The sequence below is a fragment of the Canis lupus genome, chromosome 16 (assembly GCF_048164855.1).
Source record: "Canis lupus baileyi chromosome 16, mCanLup2.hap1, whole genome shotgun sequence".
Taxonomy (NCBI): domain Eukaryota; kingdom Metazoa; phylum Chordata; class Mammalia; order Carnivora; family Canidae; genus Canis; species Canis lupus.
Window position 1 is genome coordinate 17,162,107 of NC_132853.1, and position 19,332 is coordinate 17,181,438.

The 19,332-nt window shown below is 38.5% G+C and overlaps 2 protein-coding genes and 1 pseudogene across 12 annotated transcripts in view; 2 read left to right on the top strand and 1 right to left on the bottom strand.

The window, feature by feature from the left end:
* The window catches only part of EFCAB5 (EF-hand calcium binding domain 5), a 177,895-nt gene extending 167,486 nt beyond the window's left edge, over positions 1-10,409 (bottom strand). For 2 of the 8 annotated variants that reach the window (XM_072779187.1, XM_072779182.1), the window contains exon 1: positions 9,319-9,463. Coding sequence is in view for 1 of the 8 variants with exons in the window: in XM_072779181.1 (XP_072635282.1) it covers positions 10,359-10,394 (36 nt within the window). In the remaining 7 variants the exon portion in view is untranslated. The other 6 variants (XM_072779181.1, XM_072779183.1, XM_072779188.1 and 3 more) reach the window with 6 other exon arrangements.
* On the top strand, positions 1,068-1,857 carry LOC140606183 (peptidyl-prolyl cis-trans isomerase A pseudogene; annotated as a pseudogene).
* Positions 9,641-19,332, top strand: part of SSH2 (slingshot protein phosphatase 2) — a 239,208-nt gene continuing 229,516 nt past the window's right edge. For 3 of the 4 annotated variants that reach the window (XR_012008569.1, XR_012008570.1, XM_072779190.1), the window contains exon 1: positions 9,674-9,949. Coding sequence is in view for 2 of the 4 variants with exons in the window: in XM_072779190.1 (XP_072635291.1) it covers positions 9,887-9,949 (63 nt within the window). In the remaining 2 variants the exon portion in view is untranslated. Of the gene's footprint in view, positions 9,950-19,332 lie in introns of all 4 variants that reach the window. The other variant, XM_072779192.1, reaches the window with a different exon arrangement.

The window sequence follows — 19,332 nt, forward strand, 5'->3', positions numbered from 1 at the left end:
ATGTGTTCTTCAGCACACATGTGAACTGAAGTCAACAAACCAACAGTATGAAACCATCAACTTAATACAGATTGCTACTATACACATATTTTATACACGATCCTCACAGTAGCCACAAATAAAAACCTTATGATGCACAAAAAATAAAGAAATCTGAGCATAACACTAAAGAAAGCCATCAAGCCAAAGGGAAGAGAGCAAGAGAAAAAGGAACAAAGAACTATAAAAACAACCAGAAAACAACAAATGGTATTAAGTACATACCCATCAATAATTACTTTAAATGTAAATGCTCCAATTAAAGACATCAGGTGACTTAATGGATAAAAAACCAAAATGCATTTATATGCTGTCTATGAGATTCACTTCAGACCTAAAGACACATATAGACTGAAAATGAAGGGATAGGAAAATGATATTCCATGCAAATGGAAGTAAAAAAAAAAATCCAGGGTAGTAATACTTATATCAGAAAAAACAGACTTTAAAAGAGAAAAAGGGCATTACCTAATGACAAAGGAATCAATCCAATAAGAGAAATGATATTGTAAATATCTGTGCACCCAACATGGAAGCACTTAAGTATATAAAGCAAATATTAATAGCTATAAAGGGAGAAATTGATAGTAATACAATAATAGTAGGAAACTTAAATATGCCACTTACATCAATGAATACATCATCCAGACAGAAAATCAATACGGAAGGAGTGGCTTTGAATAACCCATTAGACCAGCTGGATTAACAGATATATATAGAACATTCCATCCCCAAATAGCAGAATAGACATTCTTTTCAAGTGCACATGGAATATTCTCCAGGATAGATCACATGTTAGTCCACAAAACAAGTCTCAATAAATTTAAGAAGACTGAAATCATATCAAGCATCTTTTCTGACCACAACAGTATGAAACTAAAAATCAATTATAAGAAAAAAGATGGGGATGCTGGGGCGGGGCGGGGGAGGGAGCTCAGTGGTTGAGTGGCTGCCTTCAGCTGGGGACATGGTCCTGGAGTCCCAGAATTGAGTCCCATGTTGGGCTCCTCGTGGGGAGGCTGTTTCTCCCACTGCCTGTGTCTCTGCCACTGTGTGTCTCTCATGAATAAATAAAATATTTCTTTTTAAAGAAAAAAGATGGAAAAAACACAAACACATTGAGGCTAAACAACATGCTACTAAACAACCAATGGTCAACAAAGAAATCAAAGAGGAAATAAAAATATACATGGAGACAACCTTGCAGATGCCAGCACCCCAGAGCTGCCCATGTCACCCAGCCATGGTCAACTCCACCATGTTCTTCAACATTGCTATGGATGGCAAGTCTCTAAAGACCTGCCATCTTTATTGGCTGCACCTCCTTTGAGCTGTTTGCAGACAAAGTTCCAAAGACAGCAGAGAACTTTTGTGCTCTGAGCACTGAGGAGAAAGGATTTGGTTATAAAGTTTCCAGTTTTCACAGGATTATTCTGGGATTTATGTGCCATGGTAGTGACTTCACAGGCTGTTATGGCACTAGTGGCAAATCCATCCATGGGGGGAAATATGATGATGAGAATTTCATCCTTAAGCACACAGGTCCTGGCATCTTGTCCAGATGCTGGACCCTAAACAAATGGTGCCCAGTTTTTCATCTGCACTGCCAAGACTGAAAGATTAGATGGCAAGCATGTGGTCTTTGGCAAGGTGAAAGAGGGCATGAATATCGTGGAAGCCATGGAGAGCTTTGGGTCCAGGAATGGCAGAACCAGCAAGAAGATCACTATTGCTTACTGTGGACAAATCTAATAAATTTGACTTGTGTTTTATCTTAACTACTAGACCATTCCTTCTGTAGCTCAGGAGAGCACCCCTTCACCCCCATCTGCTTGAAATATCCTATAATCTTTGTGTTCTCACTGCACAAAGTAGGTTCCATATTTTCCTTACTCCCTTCAAAGTCTAGCTGGATTGCAGAGTTAAGTTTCTGATTATGAAATAAAAACTACACAACAATAACAACAACAAAAACATGTAGACAAATGAAAATGGAAACACAATAGTCCAAAATCTTTAGGATGTAGCAGAAGCAGGGAATTTTTTAGTGATACTGGTCCACCTCAAGACACAAGAAAAGTCTCGAAACAACAATGTAAACTTACACCTAAAGGAACTAGAAAAAGAAGGACAAATAAAGCCTAAAGTTAGCAGAATAAAGGAAATTACAAAGACTAGAGTGGAAAAAAATGAAACAGAAACTAAAAAAATCAATAGAAAAAAATCAAAACTTATTTTGCAATAAGTCAATAAGAGAAGGACAATCATCATATGGTTTCACTCACATATGTAATATAAGAAACAGTTCAGAGGATTGTACAGGGAGGGAGGGAAAACTTAATGGGAAGTCATCAGAGAGGAAGAAATACCAGGAGGGACTCTTAACCATAGGAAACAAACTGAGGGTTGCTGGAGGGGATGTGGTAGGAGGGATGGGGTAATTGGGTGATGGGCATTAAGGGAGGCATGTGATGTGATGAGTACTGGGCGTTATACACAACTGATGAATTATTGAACGTTACATCTGAAACTAATGATGTACTATATGTTGGCTAATTGAATTTAAATTTAAAAAGGAGAAATACGCTTGCAGAAAAACAAAAAACAACAACAAAAGAAAAGTTAAATGAATCCAGTGGTTGATTCTTTGGAGATAAACAAAATTGATAATCTTACCCAGACTCATCAAGAAAAAAGGGGAGGACTGAAATTAAAAAGATCAGAAATGAAAGATGAGAAATAACAACCAACACCACAGAAACACAAAAGATTATAAAAGAAAACTATGAAAAATTGTATGCCAACAAATTGGACAACCTAAAAGAAGCAGATAAATTCCCCCAAACATACAGTCTTCAAAATGGAATCAGGAAGAAATTGAAAGTGTGAACTGACTGATTACTAGTAATGAAATTGAGTAGGTCCTCAGAAACTCCCAATAAATAAAAGTGCAAGACTGGATGTCTTCAATGCTGAATGCTACCAAGCATTTAAAGAAGAGTTAATACCTATTCTACTCAAACTATTCCAAAAAATAGAAGAGAAAGAAAAATTTCCAAATTCAATCTATGAGGCCAGAGTTACCCTGATACCAAAACAATGTAAAGACACTACAAAAGAAGAAAACTACAGGCCAATTTCTCCAATGAACATAGATGCAAAAATCCTCAACAAAACATTAGCAAACCAAACTTAACAATAGATTGAAAGAATCATTCACCACAATCAAGTGGGATTTAGTCCAGGATGATTCAATATTCATAATCCAATCAATGTGATATATCACACTAACAAGTGGAAGGATGAAGACTATATGATCATCTCAATAGATGCAGAAAAGCATTTAACAAAATACAAAATCCACTCATGATATAAACTCTCAACAAAGTAGGTTTAGAAGGAACATATCTCAACATCACAAAGGCCATAAATGAAAAGCCCACAGCTAGCATCATCTTTAATGGTGAAAACTGAAAGCTTTTCCTTTAAGATCAGGAACAAGCAAGGATGTCTATTCTCCCTATTTTTATTCAACATAGTAATGGACGTCCTAGCCACAGCCATCAGACAAGAAAAAGAAATAAAAGGCATCCAAATTGGTAAAGAAGAGGTAAAACTATCTCTATTTGCAGGTGACATGATATTTTATATAGAAAACCCTAAAGAATCCACCAAAAAACTATTAGAAGTAATACATGAATTCAGTAAAGTTGCAGGATACATACTTTTTTTTTTTAAATTTATTTTTATTTATTTATGACAGACATAGAGAGAGAGAGAAGAAAGAGAGAGAGGCAGAGACACAGGGAGAAGCAGGCTCCACGCCGGGAGCCCAACGTGGGACTCAATCCCGGGACTCCAGGATCACGCCCTGGGCCAAAGGCAGGCGCGAAACCGCTGAGCCACCCAGGGATCCCCTGGGTACATACTTAATACGCAGAAATCGGTTACAATTGTGTGCACTAATACCAAAGTAGCAAAAAGAGAAATTTAAAAATACTCCTGTTTATAATCACATCAAGAAGAATAAAATACCTTGGAATAAATTTAACAAAGAAGGTGAAATACCTATACTCTGAATAATATAAGACACCAATGAAAGAAATTGAAAATAACACAAATGGGATCCCTGGGTGGCGCAGCGGTTTGGCGCCTGCCTTTGGCCCAGGGCGTGATCCTGGAGACCCGGGATCGAATCCCATATCAGGCTCCCGATGCATGGAGCCTGCTTCTCCCTCTGCCTGTGTCTCTGCCTCTCTCTCTCTCTCTCTCTGTGACTATCATAAGTAAATAAATAAAAATTTAAAAAAAAAAAAAAAAAAGAAAATAACACAAATGGAAAGATATACCATGTTCATGGATAGAAAGAATTAATATTGTTAAAATGTCCATACTACACAAAGCAATCTACAAATCTGACGTAATCCCTATCAAAATACCAACAGCATTTTTCACAGAACTTGAACAAATAATCCTGAAATTTGTATGGAACCACACAAGACCCTGAATAGACAAAGCAATCCTGAGAAAGAAGAACAAAGCTAGAGGTATCACAATCCCAGATTCCAGGATATACTACAAAGCTATCATAATCAAAACAGTATAGTACTGGCACAAAAATAGACACATCAATAGAACAAAATAGCCCAGAAACAGACCCATGCTTATATGGTCAATTAATCTTTGACAAAGGAAGCAAGAACATAAAATGAAGACAGTCTCTTCAATAAATGGTGCTGAGAAAACTGGACTTCTACATGCAAAAGAATGAAACTAGACCACTTTTTTATTTTTATTTTTTTAATGTTTTAAAAAATTATTTATTTATTTATGATAGTCACACAGAGAGAGAGAGAGAGAGGCAGAGACATAGGCAGAGGGAGAAGCAGGCTCCATGCACCAGGAGCCTGACATGGGATTCGATCCCGGGTCTCCAGGATCGCGCCCTGGGCCAAAGGCAGGCACCAAACCGCTGCGCCACCCAGGGATCACTAGACCACTTTTTTTATACCACACATTAAAATAAACTCAAAATGAATTAAAGACCTAAATGTGAGACCTGACACCATAAAATTCATAAGTAGTAATCTCTTGGACATTGACCTTAGCAACATATTTATGGATATGCCTCCTCAAACAAGGGAAACAAAAGCAAAAATAAACTATTGGGAATACACCAAAATAAAATGCTTTTGCACAGCAAAGGGAACCAAAACCAAACCAGAATGGCAACCTTCTAAATGGGAGAAGATATTTGCAAATTAACCAATAAGGAGTTTATATCTAAATTATACAAAGAACTTATACAACTAAACACTAAAAAAACAATCTGATTAAAAAATAGGCAGAGGACCTGACTAGACATTTTTCCAAAGACATACAGATGGCCAATAGACACATGAAAAGATGCTCAACATCAATAATAATCAGGGAAAGATAAATCACAACTACAATGAAATATTGTCTCACACCAGTCTTAACGGCTAGTATCAGGAGACATGAATCACAAGTGTTGGTGAGGATGTGGAGAAAAGGGAACCCTTGTTCACTGTTGGTAGGAAGGTAAATTGGTGCAACCACTGTGGAAAATAGTATAGGGATTCCTCAAAATATCAAAAATAAAACTACAATATGATCTAGTAATTCTACTACTGGGAATTTACCTAAAGAAAATGAAAATACCAATTTGGAAAGACATATGCACCCCTATGTTTATTGCAGCATTTACAATAGCCAAGATAGGTTAGCAACCCAAGTGTCCATTGATAGGTGGATCGATAAAGAAAATGTGATAGAATAGATATGAATACGTATACATATGAATATTACTCAGCCATAAAAAAGAATGAAATCTTGCCACTTGCAACAACATGGATGGATGTGAAGAGTATTATATTAAGTGAAATAAGCCAAAGACAAATACCATATGATTTCACTTATGTGTGGAATCCAAAAAACAAAACAAATAAACAAAAAACACAAATAGACTCATAAATACAGAGAACAAATGTGGTTGCCAGAAGGAGGGAGGTAGGGGTTCAGATGAAATAGGTGAAGGGGATTAAGAGGCAAAAACTTCCAGTTATAAAATAATTAAGTCATGGAAGTGAAAAGTACAGCATAGAGAATACAGTCAATAATATTGTAATAATGTTTTTTAAAACCTACATAAAAAAATGTTATGTTTATAGAAGCAACCTCAGGTTTTTTCACTAAATTTCTGAGAAGACTATTTTGAAGCTTATATAAATGCAATATTTAATATTATCCTTAATATGTTTATTTTTTAGTTTATTTTTATCATTATATTATATAGTATTTTTTTTCACCAAGCCCCATAGAGTTGCCTCCAAATCCCCTTTAATTTATCCCAGTGTGCTATACAAATATCATTTCTATGGATGTAATGATATGAAAAAAGGTTGAGAAGCACTGTTTTAAGCCTTAGATCGGGATTCTTAACCTGGGGACTCTCAATGGATTTCAGTGAGTATGTGAAATGTGCAAGTATATCTTTCTGGAGAGAGAATTAATAGTTTTCATCAAGCTCTCAAAGTTTTCAAATTCTGACCTCAAGAATTTCAAAAGTTCCCCTATAATTTCACCTCTTAAGAAGCGATGATAAAAGTTAAGGGTTAAAGGAGTTCCAATGGCACAAGTAGGCCTCCATTATCACAGGTCACAGGTGGGAAGAAAAAAGTTTCCATAAATAGAACTAGGAGGACTTCTGTCTCTGGGTTCCTCTTTTGGGAATCTTACACTTGGCCTCTCTCTCTCTCTTTTTTCTTGGTCTCTCTCTTCTCAAATTCAACTCACATACTAAGAAGATTCTAGGATCTTTTCTCTATTAGAAGGAGATACTTCCACACTTAGATCACCAGAAGACCAAGTAGAAACCAGGATGGAGCCCAGGGAAGAGGGATAAATGGGGCAGAGAGCATAGATTTCAAATGCTCATATGTGATCTAGCTCGGCAGCCAAAGCCTGAAAGTCAGTATCATAAAATGTGAATTTTCCCAGACCTCTTTCTCTGTGTTTTTAAAGCATTTTGTACACATCTAGGCTTCTCCTGTATATGTATCTCCCTTGGAGGCCTAGTAGAGGTGATTGAAACCACAGTACCACTAAACCATTATGTCATTATTTGGTGTGTTTTTCCCTGCTAACAGGCTTTGAGCCCCTGGTAGACTTTTATTTGTTCTTAAAAACAGTGCCTAGCAATATAATACACACTCAGCATTTTCTCAATTAATGGTGACTAAATTAATGAACATGTGCCAGTAATTTCCAAATCTTAGTTTCCTTAAAAGGTTATATACCAGGAAGAGATATTTCCTCTGTAATTTAGTAAATTACCTTCCTGATACAAATGGACTTAATGTGAATCTGTATACCTTATAATCCCATTTTTTTAGAATCCTAATTTTGACCAGGATTTTATCACCCCAGATATGCTTAACAAAGATGTTCTATATCTGCCTACAGATGAGACATGTCTTCACCACTAACCTACTTTTCCTACTATTAAGAAAAGGTGTGAATTATGTCTTCTTAAGCCCTTTTTATTCCCTTTTAGCCTGATGCTGTTTTCTACACATAGGGTACACTCAACAAAAGCTGACTGAACTTGGAACAAACTTTAGAGAATAATAAAGTTAACTGAATTACATACAGGGTTTTACAGTTTATACTGTACTTTATCATGCATCATCTCATTCGATCACAAGAATCCTGTGAGTTAGTGATCCACTGTAGAAACTAATGCTCAAAAATTTTAAGCCATTTGAATTAAGTTTTACGGAGTTGGAACTAGAAGCCAGGTCTTTTGACTGCTATGGTAGTGATCTATCCCACTCTAAGATTAATGGAATTAAGTCATCTGCCAAAAGAATTTATGTTGCCACACAAAAGCAGATAATCAGTGTTGCTATCCCTGAGTCACAAAGAAAATTAACATACAAGCACATTACTAAGACCTGTTGATTTGTACAATATTTTTTTTCTAGAATAGTTTCTACACCACAGGTTTCACTTAAGCGAGTTCATTCTGCTTTCAGCTATGTACATTTCTTAGTTATGCATGTAGCTTCCTGTTTGGTCTCGTAAGCATTGGTTCAAAGTTCTTATTTCTGAACTTTGTCTTTTCTTTTCCTGTTTACTACGCAGCTCTGGGGAAAAAAAAAAACAACACAGTCAGATTGTTTAATCTGTGAACCATACATCTTTGTTTAATTTTGTCTCGCAGGCACTCTTCATCACCACCAGGGGGCAAAAGCCTACCAGCTAGCTTCTCTGCAATTCATTCTACACAAGACTGTACAGTACAGGGACCCTCAGTGTCTGATTCTTGATGGAACCTCCCTGCTAATTATTTCAACCGCAGGGCCCCAGGGAGAGAACAAAGGCTCAGCACAGAGGGCTCTAGTGGCACTTAACCATACAGCAGCCAGAAAGAGCTCATGACAGCCCTGTCAGTTTAAAGGATCCAAGAGAGTTTGAGTGACAATAGAAGGAGGAGGCTTTAATAACTGCAAACTCCTTAATGTGTGTGTTTTCTACAGTTTTGATATGTATGGTGGTATATTGCAGGGCATCCACTCAAACGGAGAAATAGCTTTGTCAACTCTTTCTCTGTGTAGTCAGTGGTATTTGCATAGTGAGATCCTCCTCCCCCTTTTAATCCTGATTTTTTTAAAATTAATTTCTTGGTTTATAGTCTGTGGACGGTTTATCTTTTAGAAAGTATTCCTGGAAAATATTTAATAATCTACATCTCATATATGTCTAAGCAATAAGGAAATCCAGAGCCAAAGGAGAAAAAAAAAAAAATCTCAAGAAGCAAATCCTATTTAAGAGAATTTCTACCTAGCAGGAAACAAGTGGGAGGTAAATAGCAGGTTGGACCCTTCTAAGTCCGTGAGCCCAGCTTTCTTGGCCTCCGGGGCTCACGCAGCCTGCTCTCCACCTTGGGAATACTGAATGAGTCCTGAGAGGCCAGGGTAATAGGGGAAGCCTGACGGGTACCCTGAAGCTTCCCACGGTATAAAATTAAAAACCTTTCTTTCTTTCTTTCTTTCATAAAGTCTCATCATAAAAAAAAAAAACAACAAAAAAAAACAAACCATGGACACAGGGTGGTAAAGTTCAGAAAAAGCCGCCGAGAGCCGAGTCCAAAGGGGGGTAAACCCGTCTCCTGGTCGCGCCTGGAGGGTCTCCAGTCCAGGAAGTCTCCCTCCCGCCTAGAGAAAGCCTCTGAAACCCCGCGAAGCCCCTTCTCACCAGACAACAACGTGTTCGCCTCAGGATTTTCACCTCCGTTTCCTTTCACTAAGATCGGCTAAGCCGCGCGCCCCCACCTCATAAAATGGTCGTCTCTCAGGAGTAGGGATTCCAGCGGCCCTCCCCCACCTAAACCGGCCCGGGGCCCCTCCCCCATCCCACCTCACAGCCAGCCTCTCGACGCGGGCGAACCGCGCGAGTCTGGAGCAAAGGAGGAAACCCGGGAAGGGGCGGCGGCCCGCTTCCGGCAACTCAAGGGTTACGGCGAGGCGGCGGCGCGCGCCGAGGGGAGAGGCGGTTGCTGACAGGTGGCGCCTGCGCACTGGGAGCGCTCATTGTGCCCCGCTGCTGTCGAACCGCCCGCTCGCCCGCCCGCCGCCCGTTCCGCGCGTCAGTAGGCGAGAGTCTGGTGGTGGGTGCGGAGCCTGCGGCCGTTCCCGCGGCCTCCTCCTTCTCCCCGTTCCCCTCACCCCCATCCCATACCCCTTTCCCCATCCCGGCTCCGTCACCCCCCCCCCCCCCACTCAGGACAAGAATGCCCTGCCCGGAACAACCCAGCAGCGCCTAGATGGCTTTGGTCACGGTCCAGCGGTCGCCTACCCCCAGCACCACCTCCAGCCCCTGCGCCTCGGTGAGTCCCACCCGGCGGCGGCTCCGCTCGCTTCTGTCACTGCGGCTCCGCTTTGCCTCAGCGGGTCCCGCCGAGCGCCACTGCGCACGCGCCGCGCCGCTTCCCAGGCCTTGGCACTCGGCTGCCGCGAACCCCCCACACCCCCTATCTTAAAGACTAGCTACGGGAGCTACAGGACTTTGGGTTTTGCTCCCATCACTCTGGGCACCTGGCTCTCGCCGTCCTCGCCCTGAGGACAACCCCCCCCCCCCCCCCGTGGCATGCTTTCCTACGGCTTGAACACTTCCTTTTGGGAATGAGTCATTCTCGCTTTTCACCCTCCCCCTTCCTCGAACCCTCTGTTGCTCTGCTGCAGGGAGAGGACCACGGGACACCTGCGTTGCCCCTTACACCCACCACATCCCCTTACCCACACCCATTTCCTGGATGCGTTCAGTATTCGCATACTGCACCCCCTTCTTCAGGGCTCTCGGGGTGTGTGCCTTCTCCTTAGTCCGTTGCTGTCTTTCTTGTGCTCTGGTACTGTTCGGGCTTCATTGGATTGCTGAGCTGGTAGTTACTCCTTGGTTTCTTCCCTTTTTCTTCCCCTCAGAGGGTGGCCGTGGTCTCTGCTTCTTGGACCCCTTACCTTTCCTCTTAAGAGGTCCTGAAGCATCTGGCGCTGCTTGTTGACCAGTACCAATTCACTTACATCTTAACAGACATTAATGCCATAACACTCATCGTTCATGATCATTCCTATTATTGGGTGGTGTTTGTATGGCTCCTTTAGATACCTATGCCAGTGAAGCATGCTTCCAGAAGGAAAATCTTACCCAGTAACCAGCCTTTTCCGGCTGGGCCCTTTTTTGACTTCCCTCCTAGCCCCATCCCCCACTCCTTTACATCCCATTCTTTTAAGCTTTATTCTTGAAAATGTTAATTTAAGAAAATAAAATATTAAAAATAAATAAAATATGTCACCAGTGGGGCGAAATGGGATCTCTTAAAAAAATCCAGATATTTTAGAAGGAAATAGAATGATAATATGAGCAATTGGAAAAGCCATCCTGAACTTCCTACAGAATTGTAATTTTTAAAACTTGAGTTGGTGGGTTTAGTAGTTTCAGGTTGCCAAAAGGTATTCAATAAACACTGTACCACCTTTCGCTGTAAAGCATCATGTTATTCTTAATATTGTTTGTTCACTGAGGCATGGGCTTTGGTATCTTGAAAATATGGTGGCTTGTGATTTCAACATAGTTTCCTGAATTTCAGAATTTTGTTGTGTATAGTGGCGGTTTCTGTTCTTTTTTTTTTTTTTTTTTCTCCTGAGCCTTCTTTTGCATTTTGTGTAACCAAAATGACAATTACATCCTAATTCTAGAATTGATTCTGTTTTGGAGATTAACTTTTATTATTCCAGAGAGCAGAACTAGGATCTTTGAGTAAAAGTTCAGGGAGGCAGATGTTCAATGATTGTATTGTAAGGAAGAATTTTGTAACAGTAAAGTGGACAACCTTGCAAAAATAGTGAGTGTCCATTGCTTAAAGTATTAAAAGAAAGGCTGGAGGACCTTTTGCCTGGAAGATAATATAAAGAATTCCTGAAGTGGGGGACTTCTAAGGCTTTTTCCAACTCTTAAGATTTTGTGATTTGAGAATAATTGCACTTCAAAGCTGGTAAAATGTTTTAGGATCCTCCGAAGACAAGTATCATATGGACAGAAACTTAATAATTTTTTTCTCTTACATACTTTATGCTGGTTTTTGTAAAGTTAACATTCCATTAGACCATCTTCTCTCTACTAGTAAACCCTTTTGAGGATAGTGGTCACTAGGCCCGATCTTGGCTGAGAAAGCAACTGAAAGTTGGTAGAGTCATGCAAATACACTAGAAACTAGTATTATACTATCATTTCCCTGGGCATTGTTAAAAATAGTTTATGTTATAATAACATATATATATATATCAAGTTATCATACTAAGTTTCTTGAGGTGAATGATTAGTATACAGTAAGGCCATATCTACTTGATATGACTTAATTAGCCATACCTTAGTTATTAGAATATTGAAGTATGATATAGTCACTTTTGAGATAGGTAATTAAATTGTTCATGTGGTAAGCTCAGTTGGTGAGCTAACTGACTGATATTTCTCCATCTACTTGCTATAGTAGCCTGGTTATTTCAGCTGTTTATATGTGGCTCTGAGTGTAAAGGAATCCTAGGACTGGTGTGTGTGTGTGTGTGTGTCAACAGTGTATGACTGATGAGCCAGTTACCTTTCCCCTTAAATTGTCTTCCTATTTCACTTCATCCAGAACTATATTCAGCTCAATTGTCTTGTTCTTGTGTTCCAATATTTGGCTGCTCTCTGACCTGCATATATTTGCTCTTGCATCTCTTGTTGCATAAATAGGTCGAGTTGTTTGCTTTGAAGATAAAAGAGCAAAAACAATCTAGAGAATCATGAAAGGAGAGATTTAATTTTGTAAGACTGGAAATTTAGATTTTTAAATTAATAATTTTAAGCATTTTATTTTACTTTTTCACCATAGGTGATATAGGGCATTTTAATACTGTCAGCTCTTCAGTATTCATTCGTTGGGGATTAAACAAATCTATAGGTCACCTACTGGTTATGAATGACTATTACAGATAGATGTATAAGACATTAATCCTTGTATTAGTATTGTGTAAACTTAGGAGGGAATAGAAAGAAGAACAAATGTGAGATGTAAGAGTAGAAAAGGAGAAAAAAAAAAAGAGTAGAAAAGGAGAGTGAGGGTAATGGTACTGTATGTACATGAACAGCTAGTTTGTAATGGCCGTAGGTATTGGCTGAATTCAGATTAAGATAAATTCACTAACGGAAAGAGTAATAATAACAATATCTAACATCTCTTGGATTCTTGTCTATGCCAAGCATCATTCCAAGTGCTTTACGTGGATTAACTCATTTACTCCTTACATTATGTCCAAAGGAAATTGCCAGTATTCCTGTCTTACAAGTAAATAAAATGAGGCCAAGAGCTATTAATTAATGTGCCCAGAGTCACTCAGTTGTTGAAGATGTATTTAACTTTAGAATCTTCCATCTTTCCCTTTGTGATAATCAAAGAGAAGTACATATAGTTGATGGATTCAAACTCAGCCTGGAAGTATGGGTAGAATATAGTCTAGGGTAGGGCCTGGGAAATAGAGAGTATCCCAGGCGGAGAGAAACTGTATTACCAAAATTTACAGGCAGAAAAGTACAAAGCATATTTGAATAACTTAACTAGACCAGTTTAAGGATGGATTTCTTTGGAAGAATAGTAAGAGATAAAGGTGAAGAGGAAGTTGGGACTGCACGGGACTGCTGAGTTTAGGAGTTTGGACTTGATAGGGAAGGTTAGTGGAGCGCCTAAAGAGGTTTTTGAGCAGATATGATCACAGTGGTGTTTTAAGAAAATTGATGTGGCACCTATTAGCTAGAGGGATTTAAGAGAGGCAGAGGGACGCCATGAGTGGAGTCAGTTAGAGGCTGTTACAGTAGCCCAGGTGTGAGATAATAAAGGCCTAAACTGGGGATGTGACATGGTAATGGAAAGAAAGGGACAGATGTGAGGGATTTTGGAGAAAACACAAAGGACCTGGGAATTGTTTGGATATAGGGGAGGAGGAATCAGAGATGCTAACTTTGGAATGTATTGTACTTCTGAGATAATAGATATTTCCTAATTAATAGGAGGCAATTAAAAATTCTCTTCTTTCTGGTATGAATTTTCTGAATGGATACCTATGTTGATCCATGGTCATATAAATACAGTGAAATACCATACAAATATTTACTTTAGTGCTTTATACTTTTCAGAGTGTTTTTGCGTTTGTGATCTAATTTAACTCTAGGGCAGCCTCATAAGTTATGCAGGACAAGTACCAAGGTTAAAAGACTAAAGGTTACAAAACTGGTTAGGGTAAGAACCTGCCTAGAACTAAGTTCCTTTGACTCCTGGTCCACATCTCTTTTCATGAAATAGCCTTTGACTCCTGGTCCACATCTCTTTTCATGAAACAGCATATGAGTTTCTGATCCTGAGAACTTGACTGCCAATATAGTAAAAGAACTAGACTTGAGATATAATCAAGATTTGAGATACAGTCAAGAACTCCAGCAGCCCAGGTGGCTCAGCGGTTTAGCACTGCCTTCAGCCCAGGACATGATCCTGGAGACCCAGGATCAAGTCCCATGTCAGGCTCCCTGCATGGAGCCTGCTTCTCCCTCTGCCTGTGTCTCTGCCTCTCTCTCTCTCTGTGTGTCTCTCATGAATAAATAAATAAAATCTTTAAAAAAAAAAAAAGAACTCATTCTCTTTGCAGTTCATTTATATTGTAACCTTAAGTAGAACAGAATAATCTTGGTCTGTACAAATCATTTTTAGGTGATACGCGATACCCTTATTTGAAGCCTATTATCTCTTAGTTTACACATAATTCTTAAAACTTGGATATTTAGTTTTCTTACTCTTAGAAGATTATCAATGGCAAAATAGGAATGGAAAGTGTGGCAGGTGCTGCTGAAGGCAGTCTGCTTATGGTTCTGGGAAATGCTAGCTGACGGTTTATAGCAAGGGAGGAAGAAGAAGATTTATAAATAGCAGGCATAAGAAAAAATTTAGCAGTTATAAACTACTTAATATAATGACAAATACGTCCCTAAGACCAGTGGTCCCTCAGAGCTACTTTTATGTGGTCATAATAATGATCCTGAATAATCGTAATAAAGCTTCATCTTGTTTTGTCTTCATTTAAGCAATCAGGATTAAGTGAATTGTATTTTGAGAGATATCCATCCAAGTTTCACTGAAGTTTTCAAGTTTTTGATGCACATTTTTATTAACTGGGAAATTTATTTACATATATGATGCTAGATAAATATGTTATTCATATATTCAAATATGATCACACCTTTCCCCAGACAGAAAATAAAACTGTAGCAAATATGAAATTGATTTATCTGAAGTGTGAATACTTAAAAGTGATCCTTTTTAATTTTTTGAAGACAGCTTTAGATACTTTTTTATACTGTAAAAATAATACACAGTCCTTGTAGTAAATTTTGGAAAATACAGAAAAGCACAGAAAAGAGAATGAGAGATATGTGCTATATCATTGTATATATACTTTACATAGCTGAAATATATCTGTATAATTTGGCATATTTGATTCTTTTTCAGTTTGATATATATCATAGGTATAGCGCCATATCACTAATATGGCTGCATTGGGCAATTGTAACTTGTCCTAACCATTCCACTATTGTTGAACATCTGGATTTTTTCCAACTTTTTTTTTTTCTGTTATAAATCACATTGCAGTGAACATCACTGGCCATAAATATTGACTGCATTTTGGAACATTTATTAAGATTTCAAGAAATATAATTACTGGATCATACAGTATAAACAATTTTTAGACTCCTGTTGTATATTTATACTTTCTAGAAAGGTTCCAATTAACATTTATTTCAGCTATCATAGTATAGGAATACTCATTTCTCCTAGCCTTATTAACACTGGATATCCTCATTTCATATTTAATCATTACTAATTTTCAAGGATAAAGAATAGTACCTCATTAATTATATATATATTTTATTACTAGACAAGTTGAGTATTTTTCAGATGTTCAGTAGGCATTTCTGTTAACTTTTTTAAAGATAGCTTTATTTACAAAAAAAGCCTACAATAGTCTACAAAGCCTAAAATAAACCCATTTTAATAATTGTACAATTCAATGATTTTTAGTAAAACTTAGAGTTATGCCACCTTCACTACAATCCTGTATTTCTACTTTATGAGCTATTTGTTCATTCTTTTCAACCTATATATCCTCTTGATATATCATTAATGTTGACTATTTATTAGCACTGATTGCTTTTACATTCTTTGCATTGCCCTTAGAATAAAGTCTACTTCCAGAGTTTTGCTAGCAAGACTTTTAAAGAGCAAACCTTGCTTTACCTCTTCAGCCTTGTCTTTTCCCAAGTTCCTGCCTTGCACACTGCTTAGTCAAGCTGACATGCCATGCTCCCTTTGATCTCTAGGCTTTTGCACATGCTGTTCCCTTTACCTGGAACACTTTTTCTTCATCTCTTTACCTGACTAATTCCTACTCATCCTCAGGTCTCAGCTTAAATGTCACTTCTTCTGGGAAGCTTCCCTGACTCCACTCTCAGACCATGGTAGGTGCTCCTTCTATGCACACCATAGCACCCTATACTTAACCATCATGGCTCTATCTCCTTAATGTACTTGATTGTTTGCTTATCTCTCCAACTAACCTTTAAGCCAGGAACTAGGTCTGTTTTCATACTTTTGTATCACCAGGGTCAAAAACATGAATCAATGGATGGATGAATCGATGGATATTGGTATTATTTAGCAGACTTTTCCAATTTGAGTTCCTCAAATATTCTTTATTATAAGAGCTATTGTTTATAGAACACTTACTATGTACCAGGAGCTGTGCTGAGTACTTTACATACATTACATTACTTGATCTTTCCATCACTCCTCTGGTATTATTATTATCATCTCTGTTTTACAAAGAAAATTGAGGCTCAGAGAAGTAGAATGAGTTACACAAGATTATAGGCCTGATGTCTAACCCCAGAACCCTGTCTCTTAACCACTAATATTTTATCATTTTAATATACCTTTTTTCCAGAGGTTAAACATTTTTTCAAATATTTGTTATCATATGTTATATTCCCTGTTTTGTAAGTCATTCGTATGATTAGCTCAGCTTTCTCTATGAATATTTTTGCCACATTGATTTGTAAATAAATATATTTTTGAAGTAATCTCTACATCCAGTGTGGGGCTCAAACTCATGATCCCAAGATCAAGAGTCACATGCTTTACTGACTGAGGCATCCAGGCTCCCCTGATTTTTTTTTTTTTTTAAGGTTTACTTATTTATTTAAGAGAGAGTGTGTGAGAGCAGGGAAGGGGCAGAGGGAGAGGAGAGAGAGAAGAGAAAGAATCACAAGCAGACTCCATGCTGAGCATGGAGCTCAATGAGGGACTCCATCCCATAACCCATGAAATCATGACCTGAGCCAAAACTAAGAGTCTGACCCTCAACCAACCGAGCCACCCAGGTTCCCCTTGTAATATTTTTTTATATACTGAGAATATTAACCTTTTTCTGTTATGTTGGACATTTTGCCTTGGCTTTCATTTGCCATTTTATTTGGTTTGTCGTATTCATTTTGATGTTTAGACATTTAAAAAATTTTAATGGAATAAAAAAAAATTTAGTACCATCAATCCAAAGTCTGTGTATGTATGTTTTCCCATTGTTTTTCTACTTATTTCAATTTTCCATCAACAGAGATATATTCACCGATATTTTCCTAAAATTTTTTTTCTTTTTATTTTCCTAAAATTTTTAATTGTTTATTTTTATATTTAACTTTAATCAACTGAAATTAATTTTACTACATAGTATGAGGTAAATATTAAACTTTTTTTGTTCCAAACAGTTAACAACTTGTCTCAGTTTATTTTATGAAGCAATCACTTCTTTTTCTGATGATATATTAGAGTATATATTTCCTATGGGAAATACTAAACTGAAGTATAAGCTAAAATGTGTTCCATTGAAGTTCCATTGCTAGCCCCACAGAAGTTTAGTTTAGCACATATTACTTAGTATTCATTTAATTTATGGACAGACAACTTCAACTGGTTAGGTTTTAAAACTTGACTCAGGTGCCTTGGGAAGTCCAGAGTAAGAGCAGTCCTTTGGTAATCAAAAGGTATCTTCAGGTCTTTTGTCCTTTCTGTCTGGCTTTAAGTGAGAGGGAACAGATGTGTGGGTGGCTCAGTGGGTTAAGCACCCACTGATTTTTGATTTAGGCTCAGGTCATGATCTCAGAGCCATGAGATAAAGCCCACATCCAGCTCCATGCTCAGTGGAGAGTCTATTTGAGATTCTCTCTCTCTCTCTTCTTCTACCCCTCCCCCCTCAAATAAAGAATTACATCTTTTTTTTTTTTTTTTTTAGATTTTATTTATTTAGGGCAGCCCGGGTGGCTCAGCGGTTTAGCGCCACCTTCGACCCAGGGCGTGATCTTGGAGACCTGGGATTGTGTCCCACGTCGGGCTTCCTGCATGGAGCCTGCTTCTCCCTCTGCTTGTGTCTCTGCCTCTCTCTCTCTCTCTCTCTCTCTCTGTCTCTCTCTCTCTGTCTCTCATGAATAAATAAATAGCATTTTTTTAAAGATGTTATTTATTTATTTGACAGAGAGAGAGAGCACGAGTAAGGTGAGCAGGAGAAACAGGCTCCCAGCTGAGCAGAGAGCCCAATGCTGGGCTTGATCCCAGGACCCTGGGATCATGACCTGAGCCGAAGGCAGATGCTTAACCAACTGAGCCATCCAGGTCCCCCAATAAATAAATCTTAAAAAAAATGAAAGGGAGCAGATTCTAGATAATGCCCAGTCTAAAAAAGGCACCATGCAGAGCCCACAGGACCTTTCTATATAGCACCATTAAATGCCATTCCCGGTACCAGCAGCTTTGGCTTTACTGTTTTTCCATTAAATGTCTCTGTTTTGCTGGCTGCACAATTGCCTGGCCCATTGTAGGCATTCACATGTCCATGTTTCTCACTTGTTCATTCATTCAAAAACTTAGCTATAGGGAATCCCTGGGTGGCTCAGCAGTTTAGCGCCTGCCTTTGGCCCAGGGCGCGACTCTGGAGTCCCGGGATTGAGTCCCACCTCTGGCTCTTGGCATGGAGCCTGCTTCTCCCTCCTCCTGTGTCTCTGCCTCTCTATGTCTATCATGAATAAATAAATAATCTTTAAAAAAAAAACTTAGCTATAATAAGGAAATGTTTTCTAATTTTAAAAACTCTGTGATTATTGATAAGACACAGTCTGAAATATCTCAGAAGTCAAGTGTACATGGGAGAGACCTAACGAATCTTGTTAATCAGCAAATATTTAATGAGTGCTGTTTTGTTCAGGTAACCCCATCCATTCTCTATTTCTGATTCTCAGCACTGAGTCCTTTTCAGATACTTTTACAAACTGCCCTGCATTTTCTTGCCCAGCTGAGCAGCACAGCTGCTGTTCACAGTGCCCTTCATTTTCCTATTTGTCAAGAGAAAATCTCATGAGGTGATTTTGGCTCTGAGATGTAATGAGAGGTCCCATGGTTCCTAAGCTTTCCTGAGAAATGGGAAATATTTCACTGACTGAGTGGGAGAAAATATGCTTAGAAACAAATGGAGAAGTAGTATACTGTGTTGCAGCTTAGTTTTTATGGAGCTGTTTGATTTAATTTTTTTAAAAAAGGTAATTTAGTACCTTTTTGTATCCTATGCTATACTCAGTTCTGGAGAT